This window comes from Neopelma chrysocephalum, unplaced genomic scaffold (assembly GCF_003984885.1).
Source record: "Neopelma chrysocephalum unplaced genomic scaffold, ASM398488v2 Primary Assembly neopelma1_22, whole genome shotgun sequence".
In the NCBI taxonomy this organism is placed as follows: domain Eukaryota; kingdom Metazoa; phylum Chordata; class Aves; order Passeriformes; family Pipridae; genus Neopelma; species Neopelma chrysocephalum.
In genome coordinates, this window is record NW_020897689.1 from 28665273 (window position 1) to 28686611 (window position 21339).

The 21339-nt window shown below is 40.1% G+C and overlaps 1 protein-coding gene across 2 annotated transcripts in view; it reads left to right on the forward strand.

Annotated features, from left to right (window-relative positions):
• The first annotated feature begins 816 nt into the window (after positions 1–816).
• ANKRD12 (ankyrin repeat domain 12) overlaps positions 817–21339 on the forward strand; it is a 58404-nt gene continuing 37881 nt past the window's right edge. Inside the window, exons 1-2 of one of the 2 annotated variants that reach the window (XM_027676477.1) lie at positions 817–1010; positions 19915–20052. In XM_027676477.1, the coding sequence (XP_027532278.1) occupies positions 19966–20052 (87 nt within the window). In that variant the 5' untranslated portion in view covers positions 817–1010; positions 19915–19965. Of the gene's footprint in view, positions 1011–19914; positions 20053–21339 lie in introns of those variants that run through there. The other variant, XM_027676487.1, reaches the window with a different exon arrangement.

Consider the following 21339-nt stretch of genomic DNA (forward strand, 5'->3'; position numbering starts at 1 on the left):
CCCGAAGGCGAACGGCCCCCCGGGCTCTCCGGCACCGCGCCACACGCACCTGCGTCCGGGGGCTTCTCCCGAAAGCTGCAGGACCTTTAGCCGCAGCCCCTCCTCACCAGACCGTGCCCGGTTCCTCATCGGGATAGGATGCGCCCGCCGCACAGGCGCACGCGCACTGCACCGCTCCGTTAAAACTCACTGCGCCATCGCCGCCGGAAAAACCCCTCCCCGGGGACGGGGCGGTAGGGGCAGGACGGGGCGAGGTGGGGCGCGCCGGAGGTTCAAGGTCGGCTCCCGTCCCACGGCGGGAGGGGGACTGGAAGGCTCTCGTCTGCCATCTCGTCCCGTTACCGGCCGCCGCCGCAGCCGGGGCCGCCATTTCCAGAAGGTTCCAGCGGCCGCGGCCCAAGAGGATGCGCGGCTCCCCCACTCACCCTGGCGCGTGCGCAGTGCTCGCCTCCTCCCGTCGCTGCCGCCCTCTTCCCCCCCGCTTCCCCCTCCAGGCTCGTTCGTCCCTGGCACTCCTCGAGCCCGTTGTTCCCCGCCGCCCCGCGGGAGTCCGTGCCTGTCTCCCTCGGGATAGGGGTAGGAATAGGACGGATAGGAGAGGTGCCACCCCCCAACCCCCCCCCTGAGCGCCGTATCGTTGGCGGCGCCGCCGCTCGCCCGGGTCCCGTGCCCTGCGCGAGGGCCACGTGGGCGGCGCGCGGCCAATGGGAGCGCGGCTGGGAGGGGGGGCGAGGGAGGGGGAGCGGAGCGGCGCGCGGGGCGTGAGGGAAGGAGGGAGACAGGGAAGGAAGGAGGGAGGGAGGGAGGGAAGGAAGGAAGGAAGGCGGGCAGGCGGGCGGGCGGGGTGTTTGCAAGCCCCCGGCAGCCCCAGCGCCCGGAGCCGTGGCTGAGCCCGAGCCCTCGGGCATTGCGAGCGGCACCCGCTTCCTTGCCCAGTCCCCGCGGCCGCGCCGTCCACGGAGAGCGCAGGAGGAGGAGGACGCGTCCCGCTGCCGCGCTCCCGGGAGAAGGTAAGGACCGGAGCGCACCTTCCCGGCGCGCGGCGGGGACCCCCGGCCCCACCCGGTGCCCGCGGGGTGCCGCGTCCTGATCCCCGAGCGGCGGGAGCGCCCACCCGGTGCCGCCTCGGGGGTGTCACCGCCGGGCAGCGGGCACCGCGCCGCCGCCCGGCCCCGTCCGGCCGCGCTGTCAGCCCGTCAGCGCCGCGGCGGGAGCCATGGCCGCCGCTGTCACCGCCCGGCCCGCCCAGCCCGGCCCCTGCCCCGCCGGGGTTCCCGCGGGAGGCAGAGCCGGGAATGTGCGGGGGAAGGCAGGGAGGCGGCGGCGCACGGGCGACCGGGGCGCGGGTGCCGAGCGCGGCATGGCAGTGTACACACACATAACACACAGGGACACACGCACATAGCACACACGCCCCGCCTCCGGGTCGGGAATTTCGGCTGCTCCTTGCAGCCTCGGGAGTTGCTCCGCCGAGGTCGGCCCCGCCGAGGCTGCTCGGTTGGATAACGCGTTCCCTGCCTTCCTGCCAGCGCCAGGCAGCCGCCGCCGATGTGGATGGAGCGCAACACAGGTGACAGCAGGCAACAAAGGAAGGGCAAGGAATGAGAGAATGCCAGGCTCGGTTGTACAGTTGTACAGCCTGAGGTGCCATTGATAATATTTGGTCTTTTTTTTGTATATATGTCTTTTTTCCCCAAAGGACCGTGTACCTGATAAGAAATAAAAGGATTTTGAATTTATTTTTTCTTTACTTTAAACTCCCGAAGAAAATTAATAGTTTACAGAATCACAGAATCAATTAGGTTGGAAAAGACCTCTGAGATCTTCTAGTTCAACCTGTGGCTGAACACCACCGTGTCAACTAGACCACGGCACTGAGTGCCATGTCCACTTTTTCCTTATACACCTCCAGGGATGGTGACATCACTACCTCCCTGGGCAGCCCATTCCAATATCAGTACTATTATTTGGTATCAGTATCATCTGCTAGAGGTCTTATGGAAATTGCCTGGGCACTGTCACTGCATTCCATGCCTTTCTTCTGTGGGCCATGTGATGTGGGGGAAAGTCTGAATTTTATACCTCTGAATTACAAGGTAATTCATGGGATAAAGCAAATTTTTAATGGAGAAAAGTGAGTGAGTTGTGGTGCTTATAGGAACAAAAAGCTATTGGACAGATGTGGAACAGTCCAAATGTACTTATGTTCCAGGAAAAAACTGTCTAATCTTGGAACGTGAGGAAGGGGTGAGATCATCGTGTCTATAAGAAATCATTAACTATTATTAAAATAATTCACTTTTATTGACATGTCATGATTTGGTGGGGGGGCACTTCTCTCTAGTTTTGAAATAGTAAGGGTTTAAGGTGTATTTCAATATGTAGGTGGTGGCAGCTTAATCTAGGTAAGGACATGGTGAGCTACTCACAGGTGCTGTGTAGCTGCAAGGAGCCAAGCATCCTATGATTTCTTTCCTTCTTCCACTGAAATCCTTTGCTACAGTTCAGTGGGTAAGAATCCCCAGAGTAACAGATCTTCAAAATTATCTGTGATGTTAGGATATTTCAACTGTTCTTGTCATTTGAGGGTTGTGCAGGTGTTGGGTATCTCTCGCTCTTTTTCACTCCTAATGAAGGAAATTCAGACTCCGAGCTGACCTTGTGACTTGATCAGCTGAGGACCTTAATCTCACCCTCTTTGAATTTAGTAGGTTTCTGTGCAAGCTGGAGAAACTGTTTGAATAAAATTGCAGGATTTGAGGTACAGTAGAATACTACTTCAGAAAGGGAGTGGCAACCCCATTGACTACCTGTGTCTTTTCACACCACACCTCCCCCTTAATACTTTTACTTTTCTGTATGTGTCTTGCAAGATGAAATGTCAGAGAGTACCAATGTTTTTCTCAGCACCCAGGGGACTATGGTGGCATTCTTGTGGCGATGTCAGTTTTTCAGTGTGTTATGTGAGTCCCTTCTGATTTCCTGGATTTTCTGGAGTAATAACTGAGTGCAGGCAGTTGATCAGAGAGCCTTTGGTTCTTTCATTAAGATGACAGTTTAGTCTTTCAAATATAAATATTTTTGCCTTTCCATTGCCATCTCTTTGTGTGTTCCTCTCCCACCCAGAGGATTATTCAAAATCATTTGTGAACTCTGAATACTACATTAAAGCTTAGGACAGATGTTGTGTAAGAAAGCAAGCCCCATGCAACAAACTTAAATTCATGTATGGTTTCTTCCAGCAGGCTTGCACAATAGTAACTTCTTAGAGGAAAAGTCTTTCAATAAGCAGGTTGAATGAGTGCTTGTATGAAGCTTCCATGTTTGCTTGGCATTAGTTGCAGGAGGTACTGCTATCTTACCACTTACCTTAGGATTAAAAGCATATACTGAAAGTTGAATACCAGTGTTTATAAATTAGTGCTCATCAATCATAGTCTCGAACAGCAGTTTTCTTGCACTTTTAGGTGTCTGTTTAAATAGCTACAAACCCCATAAGCTGTTGCAGTTTAAGCTTAACTAGGAGGACAGTCCTGGATATCCTTTTTAGTGGAAAAATGGACAACTAGAAATGGCTGAGCTACTTCTTCCTCAGTATTGGGCATACAGACAGAACAATTCTATTTGTTGAACTGATTCACCATGTTTAGATGATCCTAGGCTGATGAAATTGCCTGAAAGACTAGTGCAGTTGGTCCTCTTTAAAACTGGAAAAAACTATTGATCACAAAATAAGTAATGATTAACTTGCTACCACATTGTTAATATGCACACTCAGAAAAACTTCCTTGACATTTTTGGGGATCTTATCTAATGAAGAAATGCGCTGGGCATAAATGTTTGATGTTTCTTCTTTTCCATGTTCTGTTGCAGATGGAGTATTATAAATGTTGATTGGTCATTTAGTCTCCAAATCAAACTATTTTTTTAACTACATCATTAGACTCTACTTAGACTCTAGTGACAGATGGTATGAAATAAATATTAGCACAAACTCAGTCTTGCATTTTGTGTTATTACACTGAATGATTTTGTTAACAGAATCACAGAAGTCAGTACCCTGCTAACATCTTCAGTTCTTTCCTTATCAGTTCATTATTATTCCAGAACCTAGGGAAATCTTACGAAGTTCTCTAGAAGCTTATGGAGGCAGTCGAGGACCTTTATTGACACCTTGCTTAAAGCCTAAATATTCATTTAAAGAGAGACTTGAAGCCCTTGAGAGTATGACTTTGCCTTGGCTTATTTTGGGTTGTCTCCCTGGATCTGACAAAGCATCCTTATGTCTGCTGCAACTGCTTTTATCTTTAGCAAACAACAAATGAATAAACACTCCACAATTTTATGGCTTCTACTCAGAGTGCTCTAGGTAGTGATAACGTCGCAAGAGGATGGGTTTCATACTGGTTTATGTTAAAAAAAGCCATTAGCAGTGTTAGAGACAGAATTATGGGTTATATTAGAGAGAAAAAGTAAAAATGAACATTGAGGAGAAACGCTTGATATGTATAATTTTCTACTCCGCTCCTGTCATGTGCTTTCTATTTGTAAGGAGCCTGGTGGAGATGGAGAGTATTGGAACAACTCTTTTCTTGCTCTGTGTCTTGCATTTGTGAGGCTGGAAAATATCAGAGGTAGAAAGCAATTTTTTCCCATTTTAGCTTCAAAATGTATTATGTGCAACAAAAACCAAATAACACTTAACACATTTCCAGGAGTGCTCTTGTGGTAGATGTTAGGAAGTTCATTGCTTGATGACAGCAAAAGGAGCTTACTTATGTGAAGACGTTTCCTGTGGTTTCCCTTCTCTTTCAAAGCCTTTTGTATTAGTCCTACTTAATAGGTGTCTGGCTACTCAAACCTCTCATAGCTTTCTTAGTTGTTTTGTGGAGCTGTCTTCCCCTTGTTTATGTGTCCTTAAATACTGCGTGCAACAAAGAACCAGCTGAGAGAAACCAGCTTTCTGTGGTGCTCTACACTATTCAACAACTTGCTAATCTGGGTTCTTACTACTATTGTAATGATAAAGAGAAAACGGAACTTTCATTTAGTGATATTCTCTTTCTAGTGTGGGTAGTGCTAATCCATTCATCTTTTGACTTCAAGAAGAAAGAGGTGTCTTGACAACCATATTACCTTTTTTAAATAAATAAAAAAATCTTGTCGTTTGTCTTTAAAATAATTGGTTCTTTGCTTTCCAGTCCCTTCGATTCTCCAGATGACACAGTAAAACATTAATGAAGGTTAATTGCAGCACTCACTGTAGTTTTACAGATCTAAATAGTCATACTTGTCTGCAAACAGTATTCTGGTTGTTCTCTGTTTCCACTTCATCTGTTCCCTCGCTATCTCTTTCCGCCCTGAAGAAAAATTATTTCCATAAGGGAAATGACAGATGAGTTTGTTATTATTTTTGTGATATGTGGCGATGGCCAAGAGGTGGCAATAAAGGCTGTTGAATATTTTGCACGTCTTCACAATTTAGCCAGGACAAAAACCTCTGTTATCCAGTTGAGAACCTGTGAGTAAGCCAAGCTTGCTTTCTTTCCTCCGTCTGCTGCTTTAGGTTCTTCTTATGAATGGTAGCACTTGGGTGCACTGTTTTACCTGCGCTGAATCCTGCTGAAGTTGAAGGACTGTGAGTAGGTGTTGGCAGTTCATCCGTTTTTAGCCTGTGAAGGGCCTTTGCGTGCTTTTAAGTGATGTTCTTCCTATCAGTGCTGCAGATAAGTTGGGGGTTTTCTTGGGTTTAGATTGACAAATGAACATTAGCTTATGAAGGCCTAAATAGAAGATATATGAAATCTCTTGTCTTGGACATCTTTAGAGGGTTTCCAGAGGGAAGGTAGATTCCTGTAGAAGGACTTTAAAATTATTTGGCAGTAGGCTTGCTTAGCTTAAGTTTGGCTAAATACTGATAGAAAGGCTTTTAAGTTTTTCTTTGGTAGACTCTGCGTATGCAATGTTCTTTCTTAATTGACAAATATCTACTTACTTTAAGGAGTAACCAGTAGATCAAACCTGATGTTTACAACTCCCCTTCTCCGTTTAGTGTAAAGAGAGTATCATATTATGCTAAACATCTGTGCAGGTGCTTCCTTTGAGCCCATAGCTCATCCTAAAAAAGACTCAAGAGGAAGCACCTGCGAACATACAAGTTTTTAGACTTGTAGATTAAAAGGGTTGACTAATGGATTTTGCAATAACTGTCTTTGGCTCCTAAGAACCAGAGTTCTTGGGCTAGCATATTTCTTTTCCTTCCCCAGAACAGATTTCCTCTTTGTAAAATCAATGATCTTCTTAATTTTGAGAGGCTATTCAGAATAAAGGGAGATCCCTTCAGGCACTCCAGAACCTTATCTATGTCTGATTCTAAGACACAAGGTTGTTTTTCCATTGAAATGTTTATTTTGACACCAAGGTATGTCCCTCAGTAGGAATACGATGTGTGTAATCTACGTGACTGTCTTAATGATATGATTTGAGCATGACATCCATACTCATAAGCCACACCGGTTTTTACAGCCACCTGTGTAAGCACTTGTTGGAATAAAAGCTCTCCTAAATAAGTTGCATAAGTTGCTGGAGAAGGTAGAAGACACAAACCTTTTCATATGCTGAACATGTCAGCAGGAGGAGAGAACTGCCAGGAGACTCGCTGCCATTGAGGTGAAGAGCATCTGCTTTTCTGATTCATGGATCAGACTCATTGATTAGTTGAGGTCGGAGGGCACCTCTGGAGGTTATCTAGTCCACCCCCAGGTTGTTGCAGGCTTGGCTAGTGCGGGTTGCTTATGGTCATGACCGGTTGAACTTGACTGGAATTTGACCCGCTAGAGTGCAAATAATTTTATTTGTGAAGTTCTAATTTTAGTTAGTGTGTTGGGATTTCTTGCTGAACTTATTGTTCAAGGCTTGACAAATTATAAAACTGCCAAACCATTTTTTTTCCCCCCTGTTGTAGGTAATGTGTTTTTCCTGACTAATTTAATTTTTAATAGTCAAAGGATGCATTCTTCTTGTACTGCCTGTGTGTGGTAGTCTTGTAAAGCTGTGGTGCGTTCTACTAAGTTTTGCTACACAGATTCTTAATAAAGTCTTTTTTTTTTTTTTACTTAAGTGACTAATTAACTGGTTGTATAAATAAGACTTCTTTCACATTTCTCCTCTTAAAAATGCAGTGTCTTTTTTTTTTTTAAGAAAGAGAAGACAAACCAAGGTATGTCTTCTGTATGTTGTTAGTACAAGAATTTGCTTGAAAAAAGTCTCTTCCAGTGCTTGCAGCTCTGAGTAAGCTTTTGAGTGAGAAACTGAAAAAACCTTATTTTCTGTTGCCAAAGGAGGAGAAATACAAAAAGTAGCTGAAGTATAAAATATTAGTAAGAGAATTTCTTCAGAAATTAATCGTTTGAATATTTAGAATATCTGAAAAGAAACTTAATATTTTTTGTTTTTTCAGAATTCTTTTAGGAAGAAAAACAATTATTTATTCAACCAATTCTATTTGTAGCCTCGTCATTCTGTTTGTTTGTTTCTAGTGCTTCCTTGCAGAACAGCCAGCCTGTGTAAGAACAGTAATGGTAGTATCTTCCATGAAAAGATAAAGGGTTAATTTGAGAATACAGAAATTTACTTGAGCACATGACAATTCTGACAGATGTCCTTCAGATTTATCTTGAATTCTGGCACCGGTTGCAGTTCCTTACTGGCCCACGTGAAGGAATGCTGTAGAAATAGTGTAAGTGGCTCAGAAGGAATGATGCCCCTTGTTACCATGTGGGAGCTGTTCTTCCCACACTGAAATGGGGGTCGATGTCTGACTTTTAGAAGGCAGGTTTGTCACCATTTGGGGAGAGGCAGTGCTTGCTTTTGTTTGTTTGTTTATGTTTGTTGCTAATGCCAGGAGATAACCCTATTCTTAACATTTCCTGTCTTACACCTTGTCCCTCTCAGTTTAGGGTAGGGAATGTGTATCTATAAGCATAAAGAGAAGCTTTAACTCAAGTCTCTCAGAATCAGGGAGGATTTCCTGCTTTTAAATAATTCCTAACCATTCCAAGATGAAAATATCATCTGGTTTATGTATGCAAGTTCCACAAACTCAGCTTTAGTAATTTAAGCTGTTTAACTTAAAATCAGATTTGTCATAAAATGTAAATGCTTTGAATGCAGTACTTTTCTTAGTTATTAAGAGGAAATTATGTGATAAAATAGATGTGATAGAATGATCTGCCTTTTTTGCAAGATAATACTGGCTTATTGATAAAGATTCTGCTGTTCCTGTGCAGTCTGGGGTGCCATTGTGATATCAAATGTCCTACTGTTTTATGCTTTTCTAGAAAAACTAGCAGTTTTCCAATCTGTTGTGAAAGTTATTAATTACTTAAGACTATTGTTTTGCAAGTTCATTTGTAGTATATGTATCCAGTCCACATGCTTCACCAAGCCCACAGCCCTTCAAAAACTCCTCTGAAATAATGGATAATTCTGTGGTCTTAAGCTGGTAGGACTTCTGTTCTGAAAGTTTATCCTGAATATAAACATCTGTTTTATTGAAGTATAAACCAGAGAGTACTTATTGTAAGGACAGTTCCTTGACCCTGTGTGTTTCTTTTATTAAACAACTAATATTTAGGATTTTAGACTTGTGAAACTATTTATGTTCAAAAACAAAAGTGAAGAAATCATAGTATTTCATCTTTTTTATTTCTTCAGGTACCTTCTCATTCAGTGCTTTCCTGTTTCAACTGTCTGTTTATATCAAATCTTCTTTTGGGATCCCTGTTGCAAAGCATCGTCTTCCCCACTCACCTGTTTTCAGAGTTGTGCTGTTCTGTCAGTTTAGGCCATGTTTCTCAACATGTTTTTTTCACCCTAAGTAACATTATGTAAACAGATTAATTCCACTTGCTTTTTTAAAATTTTTTTGTCAGGGCGGAGTTCAGCATCCTAGGAGGGAGTTGGACAAGAGTCAGCTGGGAAAAGAATTCATCCCCTCCATACTTCTTTCGCTTCCTACCTTTTCTCAGCACCTTACAAGGGCTTTGGTGGCAGTCTCTTGGGTGGGGATTGATGCAGATGGGTTTACCGAGGTTTAGGGTCCTTGAATCTAACAGATTATTTGAGAGTGTCCTGTCCTTTGACACCTTTTTGCATACTTTGTCTTCAATATTTAGTGTATTGCTGTGAGATGTTAAAGTACAGGTAGAGCCTAGACACTAATTTTCTTTAGTTCTTTGCTGTTCAGTTGCCTGTGTGGAAGAACATTAAAGGTCGTTTATAGATATCTGTGATCTTTTGTTTCTTTTCCTCTGTCATATTCTGTTAATAACTGCTAGGTCTCACATGCCAAGCAAGATTCAGTTGGTTGACATAGCACCTGCAAGGATATTTTGACAAAATGCTAGTTTTTATGGGTTTTTTTCTGTGCCTTGGAAAGACATAAACAGCGATTACTTCAATATGAGTTTAGAAGTGTGATACCAACAAACTGCTTTGATTTTTTTTTTCATAATCTTGATATGTGGAGTGACATTTGTAGTGGGAGGATCTCAGAATCTGTTCAAGACTGGAAACTTCAGAGAAAGTAAAGGAAGGAAATGGGAGGAGTGTGTTGCAAAAGAAGTGAAACAAGTGCTTCTTGTCTGTATTTGTGTGCCCTCTTGCTGTGACACAGCTGTGTCAGAAATGCTGCCTGCCCTGTATCTGCACACAGCAGAATCAGATCATGGGTTGATGTTTTTTTTTGGTTGAGACTCCACTTTAAATCACGAACCATGTGGATTTCTGGGATAAATTGCATTTGTGCAGTCTAGGATACTGCTCAGAGAGGAGTCCGGTGGCAGAAACTGGAATAAGTTCTCTAATTTAGAAGGAGGTTTCCGGTGAAGAGGGTCCCATCTTGAAGAAAGTTGAACAATGACCCTGAAAATTACCTGTTTTCAGTCTGTTTTGGAATTTGTGTAAGATACAGGCTTTTTATGAGCACTTGCTAAGTGTTTTCCTCACACAAGGATGTCTGCTTTGAGACTTTTACCTTTTTCCTTCAGCAGTGGTAGGAGAGAGGAGTTGCTTGCAGAAGTTCAAAGTGAAGTCACTAACCAAATATAAAGTACTATCTAATGTGAAATAATCTGAAAAACAAAGTCTTTAATGTTACAGGTATGGCAAATTGGCCAAACTTCTGACTTCCTTATTTCTGTGAACTGAAGTTGCCATCTGTAAAATGAAGGAAATAATGCATTTCCATCTTTCAGCAATATTGTGAAAATAAAATAACATTTGTGAATGGAGAGGGAGTTTAACCCTTATTCTCAGTTTTGATTTATGGATAGTGAGCTCTGTGGTGGTGTCAGGGATAGGCCCTGCTTTTTATTTAGGATGTTTTTAAAATTAAAAAAAAATAAAAAGTGTTGTAGACATTTTCTTGCCTTTAAGAAGGTAGAAATCAAGGCAAGCAGAAATAGCAGGGAATTGTGTTAAGAGTGACAAATAGATTCTCTTTCTCTGGAAGCAAGTGAGCCAGTTACTGCACCTGTTTGTGGTAATTGGTTCCTCAGAACTTCACCAGGTTGTCAGCATATTGGTTTCATTCTGACATGCTGATTTTGGAGTTTTAGTTAAAAATGTGTGAGGCAAGAGATGTCCAGATTACTCCAGTAAGAGTTTTGGTCCTTACTTGGTTGACATGTAATTGTAGTTGCAAGAAAACTTTTGGAAAGTTGTGCAGGTGTATTTCTAATGATGAGCTGTGACATGAAAGAGGAGCCATCTCTTGCTTAGATACAGCTGTTAGTGAAGCATGATCTCTCTGTAATTTACAAACCTTTAGTACCTTTAAAATTCAAGTCAATCCATGTAACAAAGCTCAAGGGCGTATTGAGGTGTGGTATTTTCAGTCAGTGAATAGGATTTTATAAACTAAAATTTGGGGCAGAGTTTTTTCATCTTCCACAGTGTGCTGCTTGTAAAATGCCCCTGTGTGATTTATAGCTGCCTACAGTTAGTCAGGAATAGGAAGGTTAGTACTTTCCATTATTTCTTTTACTGTGTTTTCCTGCTCAAGTAACAAACTCAACCTGGTCTATGCCAGGTATGATGAAAGCTGAAAATGTCTGACTAGATAACTGAGAGACTTAGATGACCTTTAAATTTCCCTTAACCTCAGCTATTCTTTAATTCTATGAACAATGAAATTCTTGTATTGTAGGTAGGCATGTGCTTAGTTTAAAAAAACAAAACAGGGGGGAAGGAGGAAAACCTTACTAAAACTGAATGAGAAAACTATAGATTGAGTCACTCTCTGTAATAGACTGTATTTGTTATAAAGAAGTTGACAAGTCTGGGTGCTATATTACCACAGAAACAAATCAGAGAGTATTGTGAAATCTGTGGAACTTGACATTTGAAACCAAGCACAAGGAAACTCAGGCTCTTAAAATAGGGATTTGGGTAGGAGCCTAAGGTCCTATATAGGCAAGTGCAGGAAAACCCCTGCAATGGTTTTGTTTGTTTTCTGCATAGGAAAGAGCTGTATGTCCTCTCATTTTTTTTTTCCGCTTCCTAGTAGAAATTCCTAGACTATGAGATATGTTCCTTATTTTGGTAGGAAGTAGTGGTGAGTTCCAGCTGAAGTATTGGAAAATCTTTCTTGCTGTCTGAGTGTTGGCTGTTTTTTAGGGACTTCATCCTAGCCCTGTGTAGTGTACTCTGGCATGCAGTGAGTAGGTACTTCAGAGTATATTAAAAGCTGTTCTGGAGATTTTGAGTAGTCACTGCCCATGCCTATTTCATTGTTATTCTTTATTTTATAAAGGACACATTTATAAGATGAAGTTCAGATAAATAGTTTATTTTGCTTATTGTGGTAAGATGTGTCCAATCCTTATATGTTTGGATCTCAAGTATCTAAACATTTCAAATTAAAATGTGGAAGCACCCTCAGAGAGGACAGTGAGTCTAGTAGTCCATTCCATCTATTAGCTAGTACATGAGGGGTCTCCGAAATACACATATCCAACTTGTCTCATGGCATATATTTCTGAAAGGTGTGTTTGTTAGGCTGATGTTTTGTTTTCTTTGATTTTTAGTGTATTCTGTTACATCTGGTAGGGAGAACTGCAGGGGAGGAGTAAGGCACTGTTTCTGATGTTGCACAATAGGTATAACAAAGACAGGAGTAGAACTAATCTCAGCATTGCGTGTTCTGGCCACACAGTTGTCTCAAGTATTGCGCAAATCTTAAAGGAAGATTGTAACAAAAAATAATTTCTCACTTCTCGACCAAGAGTGTTTTGTCATATTTTTATTGCCAAATGCAGTAAAATCTGCCAAATTTGTGACTCGAGTCCGTGCTGGGTACTGCATTTGCACTTAATGCAGCAACAGACTGTTGCCTTAGGCACCATTAGTTTGAGGCTGTGTTAGAGCTCAGTTCTTTCATCATAACCCTGACGCTGGAATTTGCATGCACTGAACCGTCACAATCATGTGGAAAGACCTTGTGAATATTTTCCAAATAAAAATGTTCTTGTCACCTTTCATCTGTAAAAGCCACTGTATGTATCATTCAGTCAAGTGTTCTCTCCAGCATACCAAATTGGTGTGAGACCTGAAGCCAGCAGTGGTTAGTAATTTGTGTGCTGGTTACTGCTAGAAAACTGAATTGTGAGTACGAGACACCATGGAGTGCAGGGCAAAAAGTGCCTGGTAAATTGTTCTTTTCGTTGTATTTGAAGGTATTGCAGTGTACACCACATACAGGAAATGGTGACGATAAAAATATAGTCTCAAATAGTACAGTGTACACAAATAGCCTTTATTTAATCTTTTCTTAGGCAGGCTGTGTTTTCCTTTAAGCTTGTAAAGGGTAATACGGTTCTAGCCTGCAGCAGGAGGCAGCCTTGCCAGTAGGAGTGTACTGCAGTATATGTTTAGTCCATTATAGCTGCGTATGTCTAATGTATTATCAGCTTTTGGACAAAATGTTTTACTATCTAGATCTCATACCATCGCAACCTTGACTTAAGTTAAAATGTTCTCTAATGGCATGTTGGCCACCGGCAGCACCCTCAGCTGCTAAATGATTGAGAGGAAGTCTTTTTTTGGGGGGGGATCCACTTAACACTGTTTTCATAGGACTCTGCACAAGAAACTTAAAACTATTTCTGCTTAAATGAAGGCTTTAATAACTCTTTCATTGTCTTTATTGTAAAGATCAAATAAACTGCTGAGTTATAGAATAGCTGTGTTTATATAGTCCTCTGCAATGAAGACCTTGGTAAAAAGACTAATATTTTTGTGGCTGCAGTCACTCTGAAATTTTGACCTTTCAGAACAGCATTTTGTATAATGTTCTGATGAGATTTTGAAGTGCATGCCCTGGGCAATGTCCCATCCTTTACCATCATTTTGACATTCTCATGAGACATCGGCAGTGTTTAAGACATCGTTTCAACAAGTATGTCTGTCCAAGGAGGTAGGAAAACTGGCCACAGTAGTAAGCTTGTCATTCTCCATTAGAATGAAAAGGATATGGAACACTTGTGCTTTTTTACAGGGCCACAAAAATGGCAAGAACTAAAGAATTTTGGTCTTGGGAAAAAATTCTTGTATGGTGATCATGGAGTCCCTTGTGCTCTCTTCCCAAGAACAATCCCTTCTTACGTGTTCTCTCAAAGTCTTTCTGCTTCTTCCTCATCACAGTCACATTCTGTCATTTAGCTAATCTGAAGTTTTAGTCTTCACAGACATACTTCTTTGTGGGAAGTTATCAGGTTAAGATACAGACAGATGTCCTTTTTATATATCTTAAAATTCCCAGTGCAGATAAGCCCAGCCCTGTATTACTGGATTCTACCACCCTCCTATTGTGTGTTGTAACCTGAATGGTCTTTTTCCCCACAGTCCCAAATTGCTGGTTTTTTTGCCTCTTAGCACATCCCCAGCCTCTAACCAAAATATCCCAAATAATCTCTTGTTCTGTCTCAAGCCCTTTTTTCTTTCTGGACACTGTAGGTGAAAAGATAGGTGTTGATTTGCTAGCATGTGCTTTTACCAGGAGCTGTTTTATTGTATAGCAGTAGGTTCTGCTTGAGTAACTGTGTGTGTAGAAGCACTGAGTTCCATAAGAAGACAAAAATCGACAATCATGTTACATCTCCCATCATATGTTTCATTTAGCATTAGGAATGCTGAAGTTAGTTAACCTCTCTTTTAGAAAGAAATAGCTTCTCTAAGCTGTTTGCTGAAGGATGCTTTTGTTGTGAAATAAAATACTGAAGTAATTTACACTTTCCTGATAACAAAAGAACAGAGTGTTAAACTTAGTTAAATGAACATCTTTTTGCTAATACCTTTCTGCTTAAACTCTGCTCCTTATAGTATTTAAAAATACCAGTTTTCTGTAGATATTTGGTCCTTTGTGCTGTGCCCGTTCCCTTTCTCCCAGTGCGTTAACCTCATCTGTGTTTGACACACTCCCACCAGAATGCAGATAACATTTGGTATGGCTGGGCGTGAGCTACCTACATACTTCTTAATTAGCCAGTGTGTACATACGGGTTGGCCAGCTGGCTTTCTCTGAACAGAATATGTAATGCTGGCTTTTGCCTGCCTCTCTCTCAGTTCAGCTGTTCTTAGACATCTCTCTCTTATACTCATCCACCAACTTGTTTTTTTCCTTTCCATTATAGACTCTTAATAGCTTTGAGATCTAGATCATTTCAAAATAACCTTGGATGAGACAAATTCTTAGGGGTGGGAGGGAGGAGATTGCTAAAAGGAAATTAGGTCAATCTCTTAGTTTGTATCAGTGACTATCCTCTCTCCTCACTGTAGTTTAATGTGCTCTCTGTGGTTTCAGAGCTTGATTCTTCCTCTTTTAAGCTGAGAGATGTGTTTAAGAATTTGTTGAATGTGCTCCAATCTTTAATGTGCATTTAGTACGTGGAACTGAACTAGAAATAGTCCAGAACAAATCTGCTAAATGTGACTAGTGTAAATTCTGAATTTTTTTTACCAGCTGTTCCACTCTACAGATCCGCTCTTGATAATTCTTTACTTCTTGCTAATGTAAATGTAGCCTTAGCTGTCATTTTCAGTAGTTTAATTTTATCAAAGCATTCTGAAGCACTTCTGTCAACTATTTATAGCACAAATTTGGTACAGTTGATTCACTGTTTCCCAGTCTGGAGTAAATCCCTATTGGAAGAGAGGGATATTTTTCTTCTTTATTTTTTTTTCCTCTGCAGATGAAATAACATATGGGAAATATAGGATAACAGAGGTAGTTAGGAAGATTGCCTTATTCTAGATCCCCCACTTTTTAAATGTAAATACTTCCAGAGCACAAGGGTAAATGGAGTTTCTTGGAAATTAACCCATCTGCTACTTATACTCTCACAGAAGTTCAGTCTTGTGCTCCCTTGATTTGGTTGCAGTAGTTGCAGTCAGCTGACCTTCAAGATCAGCTGTACAACAGGGCTACCAAAAAAATTTTTCCCTAAGCATTGTGTAACCTTTTGCTGTATGTGTTACAGGGAAGACATGCAGGAATAAGAAGTTAAGCATGCACTGTGAACCAGAAAGGAAGCAAGTAGTTCTGTGAGCACCAGAACTAATGATGCTTAATTTCTTAGAAATTTATGTTTTATGGGTGATGGACTCAGGTAAAGTGCAGGTCTCAACTGAGACTCCCCTGTAACTACAAGAAGAGAAGTGGTTTATAAAGGCCATCCTGTGTGGAGTTTTCTTACAGCCAGTATGGCATGAAGCACATGTTGAAACCTTCCCTCAGGGAAATGAGTGATTATTATTATAATTATTATGATTATCCACCAGCCACATTTTTCCATATAATCTGTGAGTGCTTAAGATTTTTGAAAACTTTACACTGCTGTCAAATTTAAAGAAAATCCATCTATAGGCTTGAAAGTCGTTTGTGAATCATACATATGCATGTAACTCAAACACATGGGCCTCAGTTTCTCAGAAGACTGGGTTGAAAGCACTGTATGAATTCTCTGGGTTTTTTCACATAGGTAAAGGCAAGTCCTTTAATTAATGCTAGATGTAAGCTTATACAAATTAATACAATAACTTGTTGGTACTAGAGATTTACTGTGTGCCTAATTTTCTGTAGCTAGTTACATCTGAAATTCTGGTGGTTTTGGGGGGAGGTTGTTTGTTTGTTGGCCAAGCTTTTTTATATGAAATCATCCTAGCTTTTTATGTCACCTCCTGTAGATCTGTCTAAATGCTTACCTTCGTTACTTTCAGGAGAAAATAGAATTTTTTAGTTCCTTTAGTTGAAAAATGATTGAGAAAAAAGATTTAAAGCGTTTCAAATAGTAGAATACCGACAACTGGTAATGAATGTGCAGGAAAGATGTCCAAACATAAAATCAGAATATCTGGTTTTGTTACATGCAGAGACATTTCTTTAGTAGGAAGCAGATACTGTTTTATTGAAAAGCTTGAAGTAGATCAGTTTGTCAGAGAAAAAGCACAACTGTACCAGTGTGTCAGATTAAAAGTGATGGCGTTGCTTGTTGTGACAGAGGAGAATAATTTGAATCTAAAGAATTTAACTTTTAATTTAGGGTTCTGGTGATTTGAAATGTGCCATCAAGACTGCCTAATAAACCAGTAATTGCATTAAGAAACAACCCTGAAGGAAACTCAAAGCAGACAGATCTAGGTTTCCCTGGAAGACCCTGTTAATGTTCTACATTTTCCCTTTGAATGCAAATGTTTGTGTTTAGACCATAAGTTGAAATGGCACTGAACTGCAGGCAGACGGAAATAAAGTTAAAATGTCAGTAAAATCACTTCTTCAGGGGAGAATTTTATTGTTATATATATGTTATGTAATCACAAGTTGAACAGTTTGCTTGATTTTTGGATCATAGTAATATCTTAACAATTTAAAAAAACCTACCCTTTATGAAAAATATTTTTTTCTCAAATATTTGAAGCATTAGTCAGTTTGAAAAGTATTTCACACAAGCATTGTGCAATAGCAATCTGGTACATAAAACACTTAATGGAAATACCTACTGTGTGTCAGTGTGATAGTTGTGGTGGTTCTGCTTTAATAACCTAGTTTATGATATTCCGTTTTAATGAACTTCCAAAGCACTTTTCTTTCCAAAACATAATTGGCTTGGGGTCAAGAATTTAGTGAATTCACATTTAATTTTGATCAGAGAATCACAGAATGGGTCAGATTGGAAGGGGCCACACTCTGTCATCTGGTCCAACCTCCCTGCTCAAGCAGGGTCATCGTAGAGCACATGGCACAGGATTGTGTCTAGATAGCTCTTGAATATCTCCAGTGAGGGAGACTCCATAACCTCTCTGGGCAACCTTTTGCAGTGCACAGTGACCCACACAGTAAAGAAGTTCTTCCTCATATTCTTCCTCAGGTGAAACTTCCTGTACATCAGTTTCTACCCATTGATCATTTGGTGAAGACAGTGGAAACATCCGATGCTTTCTGTTTTCATTAACCTTTCATTAATACTTGTGTATTATTTGAGCTATCTTTATTATTTAAAAATACCTTTAATTTAAATTTACTTTGAAAATGTTTTCATAATCCTCTTGCCCCTATGCAATACCTGCAACTTGAGGTTGGGATTTTTTTGGTCTGCCATTCAAAAAAGTAAATTGTTGCTTCAGAGGACATGCAGGGAGACCAGGCCTTTTGTGAAGGAGAACTCTAGTTCAGTTGCTGCGGTTCAGCCCCTGCTGGTGAGGCGAATAAGAGCAATGGAGCCAAGCCTAAGCTAATGCATTTTACTAAACTCGTGAAGTTGGGCTTCTTGCTGTCGTATATCACGGAATGCCATATGAAACTGGGAAAGGAAGAGGAGCAAAGCAGGAATGGAGGTAGTTTCAGGGAGTCAAGTAGCATTAAAAATGGAAGAAAAGGAAACAGCAGCATATGCAATGAGAAATACTTTGATGAAAATAGTAAGGATAACTTTGACATGTTGATCTTTTTTAAAGTAGTTCTAATCGTGATAATATATACAATGGGAATTCTTACAAATGAAAACTTAAGAGATTATTTGAGAAGCTAACTGAGCAAAAGCAGATTTATGACTTGTGTCATTTTCTAAACCTATGGAAGCAGAGATACTTGTTGCTATAGTAATACACTATGTTGGTCTAATAATCTCAGTAGTAGTTTTCTGTGAAGATAGTAACTTGTTGTTTCTTTTAGGATGAAGAAATGTGTTTGTAAACTACAGGAAACTCATTCTAGAGTACTCTCTGTTGAACCAATAAACATTTTTCTTCCTGCAGCTGTTATGAAAAGCAAATAAAAAGAAAGGCAGATAACCATGTGCTTTGATGTACATTAAAATTGAACAATTACTCTCTGTATCAGTAGGGCTGCATAAATCCTATTGACACTACATAAATGAATGGAATAATGTTTCTTTTGTCTTGGGTAAATGTAGAACAGTAGGAATTTCACAATATTGAATCTTGTATCACAGTGGAGGCAAGATTCAGTTTACTGAATGTGAGATAGTTCCTAGTTAAGGTCTTCCTGTTTTTCATAAGCTTGTGGTTAGTTTGAAAAAAACCCAACAAAACAAAAAACCGTCAGATGTGTATGAAAGGGAGGAAAAGTGCAGACCTCAGTACAGCATTTCCTAATTTTCCGACTTTAGGATTGAGCATTTTGAACTTTCCTTCCCCTCTATTTTTTCCCCTCCTGTTCTGGAAGATTAAGAAAGTAAGATGTTACACTGTAAACAACAATATTAATCTTGGCCATATTCTGTAAGGGAATTTCCCATAGTTAAGGTCTTGTGGGGGATGGATGGGTGGGTGGGATGTAGAAATTTGAGTATCTACATTTTGTGTGTCAGGTCTAGTATGGAAAGCATTTTTTCTCAGTCATCTGCCAAAGAGAAAATACCAGTTTCTGTTGTTAACTGTGTCAAACCAAAATAGCGTCCCTGGTTCTGTAACAGAAACAAAAGCAACAATAGAAATGTCGCATCTGAAACGACTTGTGGAGACATAAAATTACTACAGCACAGTAAGGCTATGATCACATAAATATTTGCAACATAATACATCAACTCAAAAAGATCTATAAAATGACACCAGCTTTAAAGTAACATCAAATGCAGTTTTACTTCTCATGTGACCTTTCCTCTCAGGCACTCTTACAAGAAGGGTGGCTCTTCATTCTGTGGAAGAGCGAGTTGAACCTTTTCCATTATGTGAATCTGTAATGACACTTGTTTGGTGTACCCTGGAGATTAAACACTACAGAGCTCTTGAAGCTTTATATAAATATATGTATATAGTGGTGTCTTATGTAATTAATTTGATAGACAGTAGAAATTAAGGCTTCTAGTTCCAGGTCTAAGCTTTAGAAGACTTTTCTTTTAACAGATATCTCTTGATCCAACAGAAGGAATAGTAAATCACCAAGATTTGACCTTTTTTCCATAGCAGTTTGAGTAGACAGTATTTCAGTTTCCAGGCTAGAAAGCTTAATTTCTCTTCCAGTGTTGCTATAAATGCTCTTGTGAATCTCCCTAGTCTTTAAAATAAGTGAGATATTGAACCTGTGAACCTATTAAAATAGCTGTAAGTGTTAAGTCTGTCAAAAAGGTAAGTTAGAGGGGTGAGAGGGGTGAGGTGCTTCAGCATCTGACTTTATGGTTTTCTGATGACATTGTGCCCAGCAAAAGCCATGTTAGACCTTTTGGGGTTTTCCCCCAAGGTTTGAGCTGCGCATGAGTGGGATGCTTGAAGTCAGGTGTCATTATTAGACATCTTTTTTGGGGTACTATTCAGCTCTGCTATCATCTGCGGTAACATTTGTCCTGAAATGACACTGCAGTGTGTATATTTATGTAATGCTGTTTGTTTGTTTTTCAGACACAGGATGAACCCACTGATACAAGATACTGCTAGCTAAACAGCTATAAAATGCCCAAAATTGGGTCTACAAAAACAGTTCAAGTTGAAAATTCTGACAGCGATAGCACCATGGTGGAAAAAACAACTGCAAGAAAGGTAACAAAATTACATTCATGTCCATTTAATTTCAGTGAAATGAAGAGCATGTGTCAAAATTTTTGTTGCTGTAATGGGAAGAAATAAATATGAGTCTGTGTTCTATATCTTGAGTGCAGAAAAAAATTTGTACTTTTTACATTACTTTATCTGTAAGGGGCAGCATTTATGCCTTTTATTGTCATTTGCAACAATTCAAAAAGAAGCAAGATGCTTTGGTTTAATTTGATGTAGGTTAGTGTATAGTCTTTATATCTTAGCTAGTATGAAGTCTTTATACACTCACAAGAACGACTGTCCATCTTTTATTTAATTTTACAGTCTCTTATTCTCTGTAACAAACAGACAAAACGTTTTTGAAGGCCTGTGACAGAGCACAGGCCAATGAACAAATACAAGTTTCTTATATTCCTTTGTAACAAAAGGACTTGTTCCCTCTGTTAAGGAGGACTTGAAAGCCAAATGCTGCAGAAGGGTTAAGAGTAACTCGTATACAGGGGAGTTACAATTGTACAATCCATGTTGGAGAATGAAGGAATATGGGAAGTCCAGTAATGCTGAAGGATGGTTTGTTGTTTATAAATGTGAAGTATCTCATAATTTTCAAACTTCTGAAGCCAAGTTGCAAATAACCCAATTCTCCGATTTATCTGCTTAGTAGACTTGTACAATAGACTGTGGGTTTATCTGTGGTACTAATGAGTAACAGAAGCTGGAATAATATTCTGCATTGTGAATGATGAGTTACATGTATATTGCCCTAAGGAGAGCAAATCCATTTATCTCCCAACAGTCTTTAAAACTGTATTCTCTAGAAAAGGATTTTATATGTATGTGTGTGGTCATACTTACTCTTTTGTTGAAATCTGTATTTTCTGTAAGACCATTTAATGAATGGATATAAGACAGGAAGAGGTTAAAAAAATAGGAAAAGATTAGAAGATTCAGCATCTACTTGAAACTGTTTGTCTTCCAGAAACATTCACAGAAAACTTTAGACTTTTTAGAATCTTCCCAGTTTGTTTTATGGGTCCCAGTAAAGTGAGGTGAAGGTAGTTGTTTCTGATAACTGTGATGAACTACTTAGATAAGAAGAGGAAGATAACAGAGTAAAATGAGGAAAGGAAATTGGCTTACTAGTAAAGGGATGAAATAATGTTGGGTTTTCTTTTTTTCTTCTTTTTTCTTTTTTCTTCTTCTTTTTTCTTCTTTCTTCTTCTTTTCTTCTTCTTTTCTTCTTCTTTTCTTCTTCTTTTCTTCTTCTTTTCTTCTTCTTTTCTTCTTCTT